Here is a 17,500-nt window from a genome sequence, read left to right on the forward strand (position 1 = left end):
AAACAAAGCTGGGTAAATGAGGTAGTGAAGCCTTGATTCACTTGAATAGCTTGTTGGCCGTAATGTCACATCCACTGCATTTATACTTCATATTAGTAGTCTTTTTATGGAAAGATAAGTAACCCCCTAACACCAGTATATTTTGAAGGCGAAAATAACATTTTCCAGGCGGCTACAAAATCGGTGCACGTGGGGCCGGCCCGAAATCTACCTGCACACCGGCCACAGCCCATGACGTATTCAGAGCACGAGCTCCAATCCAACATCACACATAAATGGGTTCACCCTTTGGAAAATATTTGACTGAGGCCCAGGTGATGGGAATGTGGTGTCATTTAAAACTCGGATTAAAACAGGGGTGACAGGAATGTGGCGTTATTTAAAACTCGGATTAAAACAGGGGTGATGGGGATAACTCATAAGACACTTTCATCTTCCCCTGACTTATCTCAATAGGTAATGTCATTATACAATGTTTCATTTTTGCTCCAGTAGGGGATAAATACACGTGTGTAAAAACTGCCGACATTGCAAAACACTGTCTTGGATTCAGAGATCCTGTCACAGCCAAGTTTACTTTGGTGAGATTTATATTCATGTGGGTAATTCTATATTTCCAAACGAGTGTGAAAATGGGTTTAATTTAAATTTGACAATCATCCCCCCCCCCTCCGATAATCCCAATTTCCAGGCGGTATCAAAATCAGCACACGACCCAATCCAGGAACCAGCAGTACAAGCTCCGATCTACCAGGCACAAGCTCTGATCTAGCATCACATCGGTGGGACAGCTGGCAATGTTTATTTTTCTAGATGTTACATATGTGTGACACCTGGCACAAGTGGGTTAAGCGAGGTGCATGCCAGCAATCTCTTTATCATATTCAACAACAAAGCAGTACAGTCTGTGATGATCTTTAAGGTTCTACATGATTTCAACATTGTCATTCTATATTCTCAATAAATTCAGCATTTTCATGTTGTTCTTTATTCTACATCAACTACTTGTGTTGTTGCCTTGGATGTTTCCTATTGGGTCAGTGTCAGGGGAAAATATTAACAAAATGTCCAAGTAAATCACATGCCTGAGAACCAATATCAATTATTCTATTTATATAATTCTCAAGTTTTACTATTGGGAATCATGTACAGGCATGTAAAAAATTAGGGGCAATAACAGGTTAGATGTACAAATAAAACAGTTTTAGTCTGCCATAATAATATTAATGGTTAATCCTTATAAAAAACACTAAAAAACACTAAACACTAAGTAAGTGGTAATTTAACTTGGGGTAATTATCTTACCTTTACATAACTAAAGAAGAAGAATGTGCTGAAGGTATTGAAAATCTATCAAAATACTGCCTGGAAGAACAATACCATTAAGTTAGGGAGCCACTGCCCTAAGTGATTCAACTACCCAAGCTAATGAAACTTCATTAAAAGAAGTTAAAACCAACCTCAAATTTAAAGCAGTTTCCTGGGTCTGTGACTCCTGCTGAGTTACATGAGGTCATCTTCAAGATGTGTTCAAGGAATTCCATTGCATCTTGCTGCTTCTTGGTTGAGAATTCTGCATGTCCTCTCCCAACTAAAGTTCTAAACATAACAGGAGATATGCCTGGCTGCAGGTCATCTGTATCAACAGCTTCTTCTAAGTTGATGTTGGGAGGTTCAACCGAGTACCTGGAGGTATCAAAGACAGTGTTCTCTCGTTGCACTGTACAATATCTCATTCATCATAAAAATCCATGAAATATCTCACATAATCAGAGAAAATACTGACTGTTAATTCCAATAAAAACCTACATCTAAAAAAAAAAAGAAGGTAAAATTCTTCATTTTGGCCCAAAACAATTCCTTACCTTCCAGACAGAAGACCATGGGAAAGTTTGAACATCTGAATGTTGAAATCGTCAGCTGGATTATTTCCCTGGTAACCTTCCAAGATGCTTGGACCATTCACAAAATACCGCTCCATAAAGTTTGGTACAGTAAACAGCACTTGCATAACTGAATTCACATAGCATGAGTTGCCAAGATTTTTCATTCCTGAAAGCAATGTATATATTCATAACAAGGCACTTACCCATATTACTGAATAAACAAAAGATCATACAATAGTAACTGACATAACACTTTTAAATCACTCCCATACAAAAATCTTTAACCCCTTGGGAACCAAGTGGTTATATACAGGCAGTATGGTTAACCCACTAACGCTGGTGTATTTTGAAGCGGAAAATAATATTTTCCAGGCAGCTACACCCGCAACGTATTCAGAGCACGAGCTCCGATCCAACGTCACACTGGCAGGACGCCCGGCAATATTTATTTTTCCGGCTGTCTCATATATGGGATACCCATCGTAAATGGGTTAAGATGATGGACAGGTTGACAATTACAGCCAAGTACAATCAAACAAACCTGTGTATCCTGGGCCAAATTTGGGGAGGAGTTTTGCCCCAGACTCCGTGAGACGAGACCATTCCCAGGCCCGCTGATTGTAGTCAATCTCTAGCTCCAACATGGTCTTTTCTGTCTTCTCCATAACTTTGACATTTATGCCAAAGTGCTGGAAAGTGGAAATCACTTATGCTAAATAGGAAAAGCATAGCTAGTGGGAAAAAGAATCAAGTCAACAGAAAAAAAAAACACAAAAATAAATGCACAAAATGTTAACTGGATAAAAGCAAAAGTAATAAGAACTTACAGCTAAATGCTTAACAAGGTTAGGATCCAAAACCATGTCGTCTTCATCATAACTGTAGACATCGGCATTGCCATCTTGGGTGATGGTCCCAAGCTTCACTGCAAGTGGATACTCTGGAAAGAAAAATAAAGAATATATTTCTGAATATAAATATTCATTACTAAATAATGACGATAAAGATGATAAATACAATAATGCCCAGTCCATCAGGTGTTTGATTATATCTATTTGGAAGAGCTCAACACCTTTTGCTAACTAACTGTCAGAAAATGTCTAACATGGACTTCTAGCTAATAACATAAACACTAAATTAAAGAGAGGAAAAGAGAACAAAGAAAACTCACTTTTTTAACTATGGAACAACAGGAATGAAAAATCTAAAGAAAAATCCAATATTCTTTTCCTTTCTTACTTGTTTTCTGGTAATACTCCACAGCATGGTTGTTTCCTCCTGATCCATCTAGCTGCCGTCTGCCGCAGAGAATCTTACCATCCGTAAGATTCAGCCACAAGTTATCAGTCTTGTCACATTCTTCACATTTCCAACCATTTGGTGGAATCTGCAATTAAGATAACTTTCCGATTAGTTTAATTTTTAAGAAATTCCATGACAAATATTCTGTCTTTCATATAATGCATAAAAGTAAAATACAGTGATAATAATCAATAAAGATGAATCAATATTTTTTGCAGCATATAATACACTTAGGTCTTCTATACCTTAACTCCATTATCAAGCTGTTGTAGGCTATCAGCATGTTTAGTGACTTGTCGTATCTCACCATCCCAAGCACCTGCGGCAGCCTCTACTTCTGCCAAATGCAAGGCGGACTCTGCTTTCAGTACTCCATTAATGCTCTGCTGTACCTAAATAAATAAATGTAAAGTGAATGAAGAGTGAAATTCAAACTGATAAATAATCTAACCTTGCAACTTCCTGCCTACTGGCCATATGCTTAAACAAAGCAACATTAGTCATTTGTATTTTCAGCACACTCTGCATGAGGATAATACTTTCTTTGGTATGCTTAACCAAAATTTCTTGTGTTACAAATTTCCAGTTCCACACGGTATTGGAAAGCTTGACACACAAGAATGGTCAATTTTGGTAGCTCTGAACTGCTAAATTGCTCCCTATACTGCTGAAAATGCATATATCTTCATAAAGATTCCTTACAATAGTCTCTTACAGGTCCGCCCCAAGAAGTCGCAAAATGCTGTTTGCGGGATAAAAATGCACATCTTTTGAGTTTAGCTCTTCTCTTTTTTTATTTTACTTACTTTCCTAAGATGGGACAGTGCCATCACTGAAATTTGAAAAATCAAAGTTTAATTTAATATTCTGTTTGTTTAATATTCTGTTTGTTGTGCATGAGAGTACTTCAGTGCCCTTTCCCTTTCCAAATTTATAATACATTTTGAGTATTACTATACAATAGTGTCAAAAACATGTCATTCTAGGAGGAGTAGTTAAGACCTAAAATATTCATATTTATTTGCTATTTCATTTCTCATTCTATTCTAACCATTGGCTATCCCATAAGTGATATTATCGTTGCCATAAATACATGAGCTGCCATATGGCATAATTATCTCTGTTTACCATTAAAACAGTGTAGTTTGCATAAAATGAAAAGAATTCACTTCTATTTGAAACTAATGTGAATCACCTTTTAGCAAGTTACATTTTGTTCTACAGTTGTGTTATTGCAGAATTGTGGAATCACAACTAGATCTAAGCATACTAATGTGGTATGAAGTCAATTTATGAAGTCCTTTAAGAATACAAACATAAATGCTATCTATGACCACAAGAAAAGGTAGGTGGATATATTTAATTCTTATAGACATTTAACAAAACAGCACATTTGCCCTCATTTTTTTTTACATCTTCATCCAATTCCTTTAGGTTCCTACAAATATCAATCAACTCAGTAATATGACTAAAACCTTTTATTTCCTTTATACTCAATTCACACATATGTAAGAACATGGTACCGCAAGAAAGGAAAGCATGCGTATGACTTACAAGCTCTGGGAGATCAGGATTTGGCAGGGGTATGACATCAAAGGCTGGAAGAATCACGACAGAGTTAGTGTCTTCGTATTCAAATTTCTTCTTGTTTGCATCAGGGTTGAAACCACCTTCGACGCCAATTGCCAAACGGGCAATTTTTTTGTCAGGCTCTGGTTCTTTCTCTGGAGGAAGCTGGAAGTGAAAAAAGAAAATCCTTTAAATGGCAATCAGCAAATCTTTCATTATTACAGATAGATATAATGAATTAATATAAACACAAATTAATTCTTAATCAAAGACCCCTGAAGTAGGTATGCATTTGTAATCATAATAAGCAGTAATAACTTATACTGTGAATAAGTTATATTAACGAATGGTCACAAACATTTTTTTCCCTGTTAAGTTGATAAGTTGGAGGCAACTTCAACTTTTCCACTTCCCTTATCTTTCAAGTTTGCATAACCTAATATTTGGTCAAAAGTAGAAGTGGACAATAGGTATCATGCAGAATCGGCAAAGTGGTCAAGGCAAGAGTGTCTGTAGTCTTCTAATAAAAGAATATGCAACTATACAAATAATAATACTATATTTTTCAATTAATATGACTTTTAAATTGATGTTGCCTTTTATATCCTTATATTTCTCAAGTGTTTGTTATCTTTACACCGACATCCATTTGAAAGTATCCATGACGTCCTCATTATTTAAATACATGCCTCTTCCAAGTTATTCAAAGGAGCTTGCCTATATTCATCCTCTTAACAAAGTTCTTGTGGCAGATTATGATACGCACATTTACTATTTCTTCTCTGCACCCATGAACAAACTCTCATACTTTGCTTTAGAAATTGTTGAGCCTCCATTTCTACAGCAGATGTCTTTTGCTGAAATCACCCAATGTGACCAGCAAGTGGGGAAAGAATCCACAGAGTAACATCGAATGGTGGATCATATCACAAATAGGTTGCTGATAAAGTGCTCATATGACCATGCCTTTACTTAGCAATATTTCTCAAAACACTTCAAGCATAATAACCTAGCACCATTATTGGCAGTGTTTTCCTGAACATTAAGAGTCAACTTACCTCTCTTTTGATTCTCTTAATGTGTAAGAATACACAATTTCCAGAGCGTTCTGAGTACTTGGCAACATATTCCTTGCTCCATCCAAAGAAACTGTTCAGGCAAATGTAAAGCCCTGTCTCACTCTCCTGCAATGAAAAAACAGAAAAAATTATAGATAATCATATACACCTGTAACTACTGCTACTGAATGCATTCACAGATAACTTTTTAAATAATATTTAAAGTAACCCCATGGAAAGTCCTGTTCACTGTGATTTTAGTCTATTAATTTTGTTTACACACAAATGGCTCTACAAGTAATTAGTTATCAAAGAGTAGTTCCTAGGCCTACTTGATATCATCTTTTTACCATATTCTTTGAATTTTGGGGAAGAAAAGCTTTACTAACAATAACAACTACACTGATAACTAGAATGATAATCTTAGAAAAAAAAAGTGATGCAGATGACTTGACCATCAAGTCATGAAAAATTTGGCTTGAGTTACCAGTGACTTGATCATGCAGTCATGGGAAAAATTGGCTGAGGGCAAGAGTGACAGAAGGAATGACTCATCACAAGTGCACAGAGCTCTTGGATGGTGATTAGATTCAGTGGGGATTTAGGAGGGGTATTGCATTAATTCAATCAATAAACTGGAATGTATTGTTGGTGAACAATGACTGTAAGAGCATCGGCTCCAGGGAGGATGCTATTTCCATGCTTAGGATCCTATTCCTACTTGTTGTGACTGGCAGCACAGGCTGTCTTACAGAATACTGAATATCACACAAAAAAATTAAAAGTTACACAAATAACAAAATATGACTTTTTGTTTTTATTATGGACTAGAGAGATGATATGGAGTCTAGGCAAGGAAAAAGTCTATTGCCATTTATATTTATAGCATATCAAATGACAAATGTAGACATTGGAAAATGGGAAAAAAGAAGCAAAAATGAGAAAATAACATTGCAACATGTGCCACCACACATGAGTGTTTGTGTGCACCTGGCCTACAAGCCACACACCTATCAGAGCGGCCATCCAAGTAAGCCTAATGCCTGGATTTTGGGTCATGTGCTTGCACTGAAGTACCCATATCCAAGAGGTTAAAGGAATGAGGTAAGATAGTAATCGACTCAGTAACTAAATGCTTGTATAGTCATCTGTGTAAACAAAACTGACATAACAAAACTACAGGAGACAGTATATGTACCCAGGACCAGATGGTTAAAAACTGATAAATAATTTTAAAGCAAACACAGTGGTCAAATAATAATACTTAAGGTGACCAACCTTGCTGAAATTACTATTATTATGAAATAAAGGTTATTCATGAATATTTTATGTCTATCATATGCTAGTTCTCTTCACGATGATCTTTCCTAGGCTAAAAATTCTACTTATCAACCTGCTGACCATTTATGACTATCCTCAGGGCCGTATTTGGCTCAAAAGGCAATGAGTCTGACAGCCTTCCTGTACATAAAAAATAAAGAGTAGGATAAATGCATTTCACAATCTTTAAGTATTGTGAAATGCATTTTATCCTACTCTTTATTCTTTCAGTATTAAAACTGCCTTTTACCCCACTAGCGCCAGGTGTCTCACATATGAGACGCCCGGAAAAATAAACATTACTGGGCGTCAGGCCGGTGAAACGCTAGACCAGAGCTTGTGCTCTGATTTTGTCACCCATGGCAGGTGGTGCACGGGCAGGTTCCTGGACTGGCCCGCATACGGATTTTGAAGCCATCCGGAAACCATTACTTTTGGCTTGAAAATGTACCAGAATATTTAATTTAATGAAAATATAAGATATAAAATAAGAAAATGTTTAAAAAATACAATACTTTTAATCTTATTTTGATGGATATTTAGTCATAACTCCTTTATTTTTACGTATTTAGCATAAATATTGCATCAGTGGGTTGCCAAAGCCTACTAGATTACAAAAGATTTTTTTTTTTTTTTTGAGTATTTTTATACATATGTCAAAAATCTATGGCAACGGCCCCCTTAAGGCAGGGGGAGAGCAGCCTTAGCAAGGCAATAGAACAATTAATACAACATTACAATTTGTATTTTACTCACTTATAGTGTCATTAGGTGTACATAAATCAATTGACTATTAAATAAGGCAATAAGTGTTATATTCCAATATAACTGTGATTTGCTTTTCCCGATAGGTTAGGTTTGGTGTTGCATCTGTAAACACTGCGGGCTCCACCTCGGATATAATAGTTTTAATAATTTTAAGGTAAATTTGGAAATGCAACCGTTTTTGGGTGAATAGAATAATTTTCTAATAGCTTTCCTCGTGTTTCAAACGAATCTAACACTCATTTCCTTCTCAAACAATATATAACTACAATATCGGTCCCAATAGCTGGGGAGGGCATGATACATATCAGTTAATTTGGGGATAATGAGAGTACTAGCAAGCATAGGATATTAACAAATTTCCGGGTTGTATACAGGGCTCCGTATACAATGATTGTTATTGTCAGTATTTACATTACTGTTAACTGCTTTTTATTAGGAATCTTACACATTTCTTCTATGTTACTTATTCTAGAACATATCAATTAAAAAGTTTTATCATGCCACGCACTGCACAAAGTGTTGTGTTTACAAAAACAGCTGATTGGCATTTACAGCTTGTGATTGGTCAAGATTCCCAAAGACCCGCCTGAAAAGGAAGCTGCAATTGGCCACCGAAGATCTGACGCCTTTAGTAATTTACAGCACTGCGGGATTTAAGGCAGGGATAGGGTGCCTTAAAAAACGTTTGTGCATACAAAGCTAAGTACCAGATACGGGCCGTAACTTAGATTGCAACAGGAGGATTAAGGCCTCCAGCATGCCTTAACTTGTGAGCTCTTGTGAGCATCCGGCCCCTTGACGACATTTACATGTATTTCATTTTTACTTTATTTTGATGGATATCACTGATAATACTGTGAATATAATACATATCCATGGAAAACTGTAACAGTGTTAGCACTTCAGAGACGGGTACAGCTACAGCTGTCATGACATAATGGCCTATGACATGTATGTGCATCATGACTACCAATGGGTGGATCAGCTGTAAACAGCTTAGGCCTAGCCACAAAGTCTAGAATACTGTATAATATTATTACATAAAAATTCACATCCTGTCATGATAGGGTTCAACATCAGTCTCTTTGGAAGTATGATAGTGACCCTGAAAGATGTGAGGAGTAAGTCAAGTAAGGGGTTCACATATACCACAAAAAATATTTCAATCAGTTTAGTTTCAGTTTATTTTGATTATCTATGTCATATATATTTGAAAATTACTAACACATGACCTAAATATATACAAAATTATGTAAACTAAATAATCATAACCAAATATTTTTCAAAACTTTTAGTCAGAGTAATACAACAAGTATTTTCTCAAGGTGACACAAACAAAACAATTTTAGGGGATAATTTGAATAAGGGTAAACCATCATAAATAACTGATGGATAAGTTTGCAATTCTAGAGGATTATTCATGAAGCCCAAAAGTGTTCAAGGGGATAAACAGCATCAAAATTTTACATTCTCAACAGAGGCAAAGTGAGATTGTAGACATTCAGAATATCTTCGCATAATTGATCACAATGATTTTGATATCAATGGATTCGTCTCTGTCTCTCTACTCTCAGATATATAGAAATTATACCACGGAAATACCCCTAATACCAACAATTTTGGCTCCTATAACAAAGGAGGGCATGAATAGTACCACTATGGAAATTGTGAGGCAAAATATGAATAATATAAAGAGAATTGGTCAATATATTGTCTTCTACTATGGGAATTGGAGGGTGGCAGTCCCTTGTGAGAGGAGTTGCAGGGGGCACACACACCCCTGTATTTCACAATATAGTGAGTGATCTACACATATTATTATTGTAGAAATGTTTCTCTCTATAATATTCATATCTTTGCAATTTTCCTGGAACCTTTCATTTCCCAGGTACCTCTCGTTCTTGGCCCTCCCTGGGACTAAGAAATTGGGATTTAGGGGAGTTCCATGGCAAATTTCTCACATTTATGGGTAGAGAATAAATTCATTGATAACACTATCATCATGATCAGTCAAGTGATTTTATTCTGAACTATTAAAGTGAATCTCCTTAAAAGTTTATAAAGAAATAAAAACTTAAAAAAAAAAAAAAAATCATATATAATACAATACTCAAAAAAACAGAAAATAACATTTATACAAAGGAAAAATCTATTGGTCAAAATATCATATCTTTCACCAATTACTCATAATCAATGTAGACCAGAAAAACACTACAAACAAATAGCAAAAGTGCAGAAGGCTCTTAGAGGGTGATTAAGACTCCTTTGATGTTTGGGAAAGGGCTTTTGCATTATTCCCATCAATAAACCAGTGTGGAATGTAATGTCTGCGAACAATGGCTGGTGGAGCACCAACTCCAGGGAGGACATTATTTCCATGCTCAGGATCCTATTCCTGGCCAGTGGCGCAGGTTGTACTACAGAAAATTTAATTTTACGAAAAGGACACAAATAACAAAATGTTACTTATTCTTATTATTCTTACCAGTTATGGATACCTAGAGATGATGTGGAGTCTGTGCAAGGAAAACAGTCTATTACCATTTGAGCAAAACAAATCAAGTGGCAAATATAATTTTGGAAAAAAAAAGAGAGAGAGAAAAAAAAAATTGCAAAACATATTACAAAGGGGAGGCATGGAATCTTGTCATCAAACACAAGTGTTTACATGTGCTCAGCCAACATGCAGCACACCTGTCAGAGTGGCCACTCACTCACAAAAGCCTAATTCCCATATTTTGGGCCACTTTATTATAATGAAGCTTCCAGATCTAATGGGTTAATATCCAGTGGTCTGTGCCAGCATATAGTTTATTTGTATATTCATAAAAAAAAGTTATCTATTTTCCTATTATAGAACAAGTATTACAAAATAGAATTGTGAATATCAGAGTTTGAAGGGGTAGCTGTCAGCACATGGCTGACACAAAACCAAGGGTTAAGCCATGCACAGATAGATGGGAGATTATCATCTTTTACATCTGTCATCTCATCTTAATATGAGGGAACTTTAAGATCATGGCTGTAAACTAGTCTACATATAAAATAACACTACTAGGTATAAAAACTCCCTGCCATCTAACCTTGCTATCATTATTCCTTGTTTCAACTATTCTTAATGTAAAATACTTGAATCTATTGTTTTCCATCGCATCTCATATTAACAAAAGTTTGGTAACTATTAAGAAGTGACCGCACCCATCTGAGACTAAGCCCCTATTACTCCAGCCACTCCTGGGAATCTACAAACATCTCCATATGAACCAAAACCTTCCCAACCAAGACCCCCATTTGATTATCATATTTCCCTACTGGGAGATACACTCCCAAACCCTGCACCCAATCACTAAGGATTTATTCAGTGTGACATTAGTCACAGCTCTCTTAATTTCCGATTCTTTTCTTTGCCTGCACAGAGTGTAGTGTTTTCCCTTCTTTACAATAATGTTATTACATTCGGTATAGTTTTCCAGTAACCATATAGTACAAGCTAAATATTGCCTGTAATGGACAGATCGACCAAAAATAAAACACATTCATCTACGGTGTTACATTCATAATTTTTAATATCAAAGTTTGGTATACATTTACATGAAAATGTATGTAATGGCACTATAAAAATCAAAGAGAAAAACTACACTTACTAATTGGCAAAAAATAGCAAAAGAAGTAGAATAAAATAGGTCGAGACAAATGCCATGTAGAGATTAAGGGGACTGTCCCAGGAAATGACCACCTTTCCCTACTCATTTCATCATGAAGAAAAAAAAATTGGTTGAAGATAAGTCACTGATTCTTGTTGCATAATATAGAACATAGAATTGCGCTTTGTCTCATATATAATTTTGACCTCGCACCCCATAGGAAGAGGAATTCCCCACAAAAAGTAGAAAAAAATTACCTTCCCCCCCCCCCTCTTCTTTGGTACATAATGGGGATCAATTTTTTCCAGAACAATACAAATTAAAAAAAAAAAAAAAAAAATCCATGTGTTAGATCTATCCTAGCCTAAGGCCGAGCGATCAGTGGAGGTTGGGAGGGAGCAGAGCCCCTGATTGATTGATTGATAAGCCAAAAGCCCACCTGGTGCCGCAACATCATGGGCATATGGCACCAAATTATAAATTACAAATGTAAATCAAGGAAAAATAAAAATTTTAATCAAAATAGTGGAATTATTTACTTATTTATATCTTAGTAAGAAGACCAGCCTCCTTCATAAAAACTAGGACCTCACATCCAGATGTTAGGCATCTTTCTCCCAGGATCAAAGAGAGGTGGAAGGTACCATCCTACCTCCAACTCTTGATTATAGCATAACTCCAAGGAGGGATTGCTATTTCTCCTAACTTTGTGTTGGCAGCAAGAGCCTCCCATCTCCATTGCTATTCAGTCCAAACTGTCAGGCAAATAGGGGGATGTAAGTCTTTAAAATGTAGTGGGGAGGGGGGAGCACCTCAGGCCCCTGCCACTTTAGCAAGTTTGTCTGTGTTTATATCCTGCCAAGTTGGGTTCCAGCCCAACATGGGCTGGAACCTAACAGAACCCTACTTAATGTCCCCAACTTTCAAGTAGATACAGCCACTCCATTATTGATATAATGAATGGATGTGTATAAGGGCTAAAAGACTCCAATGCTGATATGGCACTTCTAGAGTCACTAAACCAGCATGTAAAAGCACATTAGGGATTGGGGATGACTGGAATGCTCTAGTGACCAGGTGAACACCGGTATGGTGAAAAGGGTCTAGAATACATATATGGACTTCTGTAGCAAAAGAGTAAACCTCACATCCACATTCCAGTTTATGAAGAATTAGGTATTTATGTAAGAGAAGGAGGGTCTTGTGGTCAGCACCCCCGGAGGTATGGGCAAGCATTCTCAAAAATGACATAGTTTTCAGGCAAACTGCCTTAACCCACTAACGCCCGTATATTTTGGAGCCGAAAATAATAGTTTTCAGATGGCTGGCCAGGAATCTGGCTTCGCGCCAGCTGAGGTCCGCGACATTCGGAGCACAAGCTCTGATCCAACCTCCTACCGTCGGGACGCCAGGCAATGTTAATTTTTCCGGGGGTCTCATATATGGGACACCCGTCGTAAATGGGTTAATGTACCTGAAATGTGGTACCCACATTAGATGGTTATCAAAAATGACACCAAGGAATTGAGTTTCTTCCACACATGAAATTCTACAACCATGGAGGTACAAGTCAGGATCAGGGTGAACACCTGGAATATGACACAAATGTACTGCAAGTCTTTGCAGCAAAGAATTAAAAGCCTAATGGGAAATCCTATCCAGTGTCAGCTGCAGTTCTCGTTCTATTAATTGCATTCTTGACACAGAAAAAGATATTGAAAGGTCATCAACAGAGATCTACAGACCCCATCAGGAAGAATGCCAATAACAGTATTGATTGCCACAGCAAGTGTGACACTTAGGATACTTCCTTTAGGCACACCCTTTTCAAGCTGATAAGCTTCACACCACACATTTCCAATGCGTACCTGTAAAATTTTATTCATTAGGTAGATTACCACATATGCCAAACTCATATGAATCAAGTAAAACCCCATGATGCCAAGTAGTGTCATAGGCCTTCTCAAGATCAAAGTAGGCTATGACATGGTGTTGGTTAGAAGCAAAGGCTGCACAGATGGAAGATTCTAGAGATAGTAGGGCATCTGTGATCGAACCCATCTTTCTTAAGCCATACTGTACTTGAGTTAGGTAATTGCCTTTTTCTATGTACCACATAAGGTGAATGTTTACCATTTTTTCTAATGTCTTACAAATTTAGGATGTCAGAGAGATGGGACGATAATTTGTAGAGTGCAAGGGATCTTTACCAGGCTTTGGGATGGATATAACCATCGCTACACCCCATGAGGCAGGAAATTCACTTGAATGCCAAATCATATTATACAATGATAATAAAAATGAGTGTTTGCTGGGACAAGTGGTGTAAGAAGGCATAAGGTATACAATCATGCCCTGGTGATGAGTCATGCCATTGCTTTACTGCCATTTGAAGCTCATATATAGAGAAAAGGACATCATAAGCTTCACCCCCGGAGACGTAAAATTTATACAAGAATCTGAGTAACAACGGTAGTTTTCAAAAGGTGCAGTTGGGTCTTGTTTTGAAACTCCTGCAGGATTAGTCACCATAACACCATTATGTGATATAATAGGAGAGAGAAGAACAGAAAATTTCCCTAATATTTTCCTTACTCTGATCCAAACTAGGGCTAAAGGAGCCTTTGAGGTAATGGTTGAAGCAAACATCTTCCATGACACACGCCTGGTCTCCTTCAAGAGTCACCATGCACGAGCCCTAGCCTTTCAGAATTCTTCCATTGAGCAAAGATTTCCCCGATTTCTGGGAAGGCGGGAAAGGGCAACTCGTTTGGCCTCCACAGCTGATAAACACTCAGGGTACCACCAGAGTACAGGACGTCTGGGAAAATGGCCGAACATATTTGGGATATTTTCTAGGCACCACCGAGGAAGGCGGGTTTGTGGTGCACTTTTCTCATATGTTATAATAAAAGGGAAGTGGTCACTTCCAAACAAAACTGGTTTTACCCTCCAATTAAAGTCTAAAATAGCATTGGGAGAACCAAAGGAGACATCAAAGGCTGTATAATTACCAGTTAGGATGTAGAATTATGTCATTTCATCAGAATTTAGAATTCCTAACTCCTTATCCTCTACTAAGGATGAGAGTAAAATGCCTCACGTATTGGTAGTGGTCACCACACAGAGGGTGGCATCCATACGATGGCAGTGCAACCATGATGACTCCTGGTAAAGGGGCAGAGTAGACTGCATGATAACCATGGGGACCAGGCGGTATAGCATCCCCTATCATTGTCTCTTAACCCATTCATGTTGGTATATTTTGAGGCCAAACATACAATATTCCGAGCGGCTACAAAATCGGCGGGCGGAGTTTCCCCAGAGTCTGTCCGCCCGCCAGCTGCATCGGAGCACGAGCCCCGATACAGCGTCACACTGGCGGAACGCCCGGCAAAGTTTATTTTTTCAGGTGTCTCATATATGGGACATCCGTCGCTAATGGGTTAAAGGCAAATACATGCAAGGGAGAAATGAGCAGCAATACTGCACAGAGGCATGTAACCCAAGACAATTTCATTGCAGGATTGAGAAGGTTATTATTTTATATGACAATCTTGAACTCCCTTAGAAAGGGTATTCACAGCACCTACTGCTCTTTTTGTGTCTTGGAGGCTTGTTATTGGGATTTTTACCTCAATTTTTGTAGACGTTCCAGGCATACTAGTGTCAGGAGCAATGATCCAACAAGTTTCATCATTCCTCCCAGAAGTGCTCATTATCCTTCTTGAAACTTGATGTTGAGGGGGGTAAGGCATAGGTTTTGTCCGAATTCTATCTGCAACCTTAGTTTTAGATTTTCAAATTTATTGGGATGTGGTAGAAGCATCTGTCATTTCTTTAGCCTCTACTAACTTGGTAGAGCACTGAGGAGGTTGGGTTTTATTTGGAGAACTTTCCTCCAGGGAGTCCTCACTGTGAAAACACTTCTGCTGGGTAGTAACAGAGATCTCCCTTACAGCTTCTTCTTGGGAAGGCGGAACATATTGTTAGCCACAGGGAGCAGCATGCAGCTTCACTCAGACCCCAGGAATCCCTTCTCCCAGCAACACAGGTCCCCACGCATGGTAAACCCCTGTGGGAACAAATCTTTGCCATAGATGCTAGGTGGCCAGGTTTGTACATCACCCAAGGTACATCCCTAACATCAGAGGAGATAGAGGAGACCAGGGAACAGGTCAACTCTGTAACTGGGGCCAGAAGGGTGCAAAACCTTCAGGACTTGGTGTGTGCTGTAGAAGCATCCCTAGTATAAATACTAGCACCCCCTTGAGGAGGCAGAGCATTGGATGGGGTCTAGGATGCTAAGAAGCTTTTATGGGATTTCATAAAGGTCACTTCATATACATTACAAATAGTTTTCATTTTATCATTTGTGATGGAAAATAACAATAGATTCACACATATTACAGTGCTGATAACTGAAAGGAGAAATAATAATTGAAAGACTAGTTGTTTCTGTGAAACTGCAAAATTGCCTTCTTATCCTGTGATTGTATACCAAAGTAGGTAATTGTTTACAACAGGACCATACCCATCAGAGACAGAGTCCCCGACTTCTGCCAACAATATTTGAGGATCCTGTGGGGAATCTGGGGATTGCGGAGGAGGGAGGCTGATTTCGTTCATACCAGGCATTTCAAAAAGCAAAAGAATGTAGGAAACTCAAAATCTAGGTTCGTAGCCAAGAGGAGTATTTCATATGATAACAAAAATGGAAAATATAAGAACTCGAGACAAGATTTGGCCGCGGATGATCAGACAGAGCATTACATGAACAAACAAGCGAGTGAACCGCATCTTAAATACACAGACTACCAGGAGGATCACCATATGAACCAAAACCTTCCTAACCTGGGTGCTCTGCCCATTGATCCCCTCTTGACTGCCATATTTCCCTATCAGGGGCTCCACCCTCAGACTCCCTCCCAATTACTGTATCTCCCAAACAGGAGCACCGCCCCTGGACCCCCTCCCGATTAGTCGTATTTCCCTACCAGGGGCTCTGCCCCCAGAGCCCCTCCCCATTGATGTATTTCCTTACCAGGGGCTCTGCCCCCAGACCCCATCCCCATGTGGTTAGGAAGTGACAAACAACTGACGAAATTCTACATGGTTATGGTATTTCACTGAGTTTAGTGTTATCCCCAATATTATAACAATTTCACCACAAAATTGGAGGGGGGGGGGGAATTGGAAACACAAGTTGCACTGTAAACAAACTTTCTCCTTTGGAACAAACAAGAACTGTGACAAAAGAATTGTCAAATTTGCCGCAAGAGGGCAGCGATGCACAAATATGGATGGACCATACATTTCTAATGAAACTTTGTTACGTATATGATAATCAATCACAAATGGATATTCAATATATGCGTATTTCGTTAATATTTCACATAAATTAGAATACAGAAATACATTATACTACAGTGTACTTCTAAGAAATTGGCCATAATGTCACAAGGTACATGTGCCAAGAGTTTATGTTGAGTTCCTGTGATGCTCACTGTGATGTGGGGAGGGCTGGACATCATCGTTGGAGGCGTGTTGGGACTCTACGCGCCACCTTTTCATCTTTTAGGTTTGCTTTTGTATATCAATTTTGATAGCAATGAATGTAGTTTTTCATTGAGTACAAAGCTATGATCTTCAATTTCCTAGTCGGTGCAGTCCCCGACTCCCACCAACAATGTTGGGGGTTCCCATGGGGAATCAGGGGTTGGGGGGTGATTTCATTCATACCATACATTTTAAAAAGCAAAAGAATGTGGGAAATTGAAAATCCGAGCCAAGGATTGTCCTTCAGATGACAAAGAAAGTAGAAAATGTGAAAACCTGAGAGAATATTCAGCCACAGACGACTCGACATAGTATCACACGAACAAACAAGCAAGAGAACCACATCTTAAACGCACAAACTACCAGTAGGATCGCTGTATGGACCCCCTACCAA

The 17,500-nt window shown here is 38.2% G+C and overlaps 1 protein-coding gene across 1 annotated transcript in view; it reads right to left on the reverse strand.

Moving 5' to 3' along the window:
• The window catches only part of Usp5 (ubiquitin specific protease 5), a 42,609-nt gene that overhangs the window by 22,892 nt on the left and 2,217 nt on the right, over positions 1-17,500 (reverse strand). Inside the window, exons 2-9 of the mRNA XM_070132001.1 lie at positions 5,816-5,941; positions 4,743-4,922; positions 3,434-3,580; positions 3,126-3,273; positions 2,714-2,826; positions 2,428-2,575; positions 1,866-2,052; positions 1,461-1,686 (exon numbers count right to left, since the gene is read on the reverse strand). Coding sequence (XP_069988102.1) covers positions 1,461-1,686; positions 1,866-2,052; positions 2,428-2,575; positions 2,714-2,826; positions 3,126-3,273; positions 3,434-3,580; positions 4,743-4,922; positions 5,816-5,941 — 1,275 coding nt within the window. The remainder of the gene's footprint in view (positions 1-1,460; positions 1,687-1,865; positions 2,053-2,427; positions 2,576-2,713; positions 2,827-3,125; positions 3,274-3,433; positions 3,581-4,742; positions 4,923-5,815; positions 5,942-17,500) is intronic.

Source organism: Penaeus vannamei, chromosome 17, assembly GCF_042767895.1.
Source record: "Penaeus vannamei isolate JL-2024 chromosome 17, ASM4276789v1, whole genome shotgun sequence".
Classification (NCBI taxonomy): Eukaryota; Metazoa; Arthropoda; class Malacostraca; order Decapoda; family Penaeidae; genus Penaeus; species Penaeus vannamei.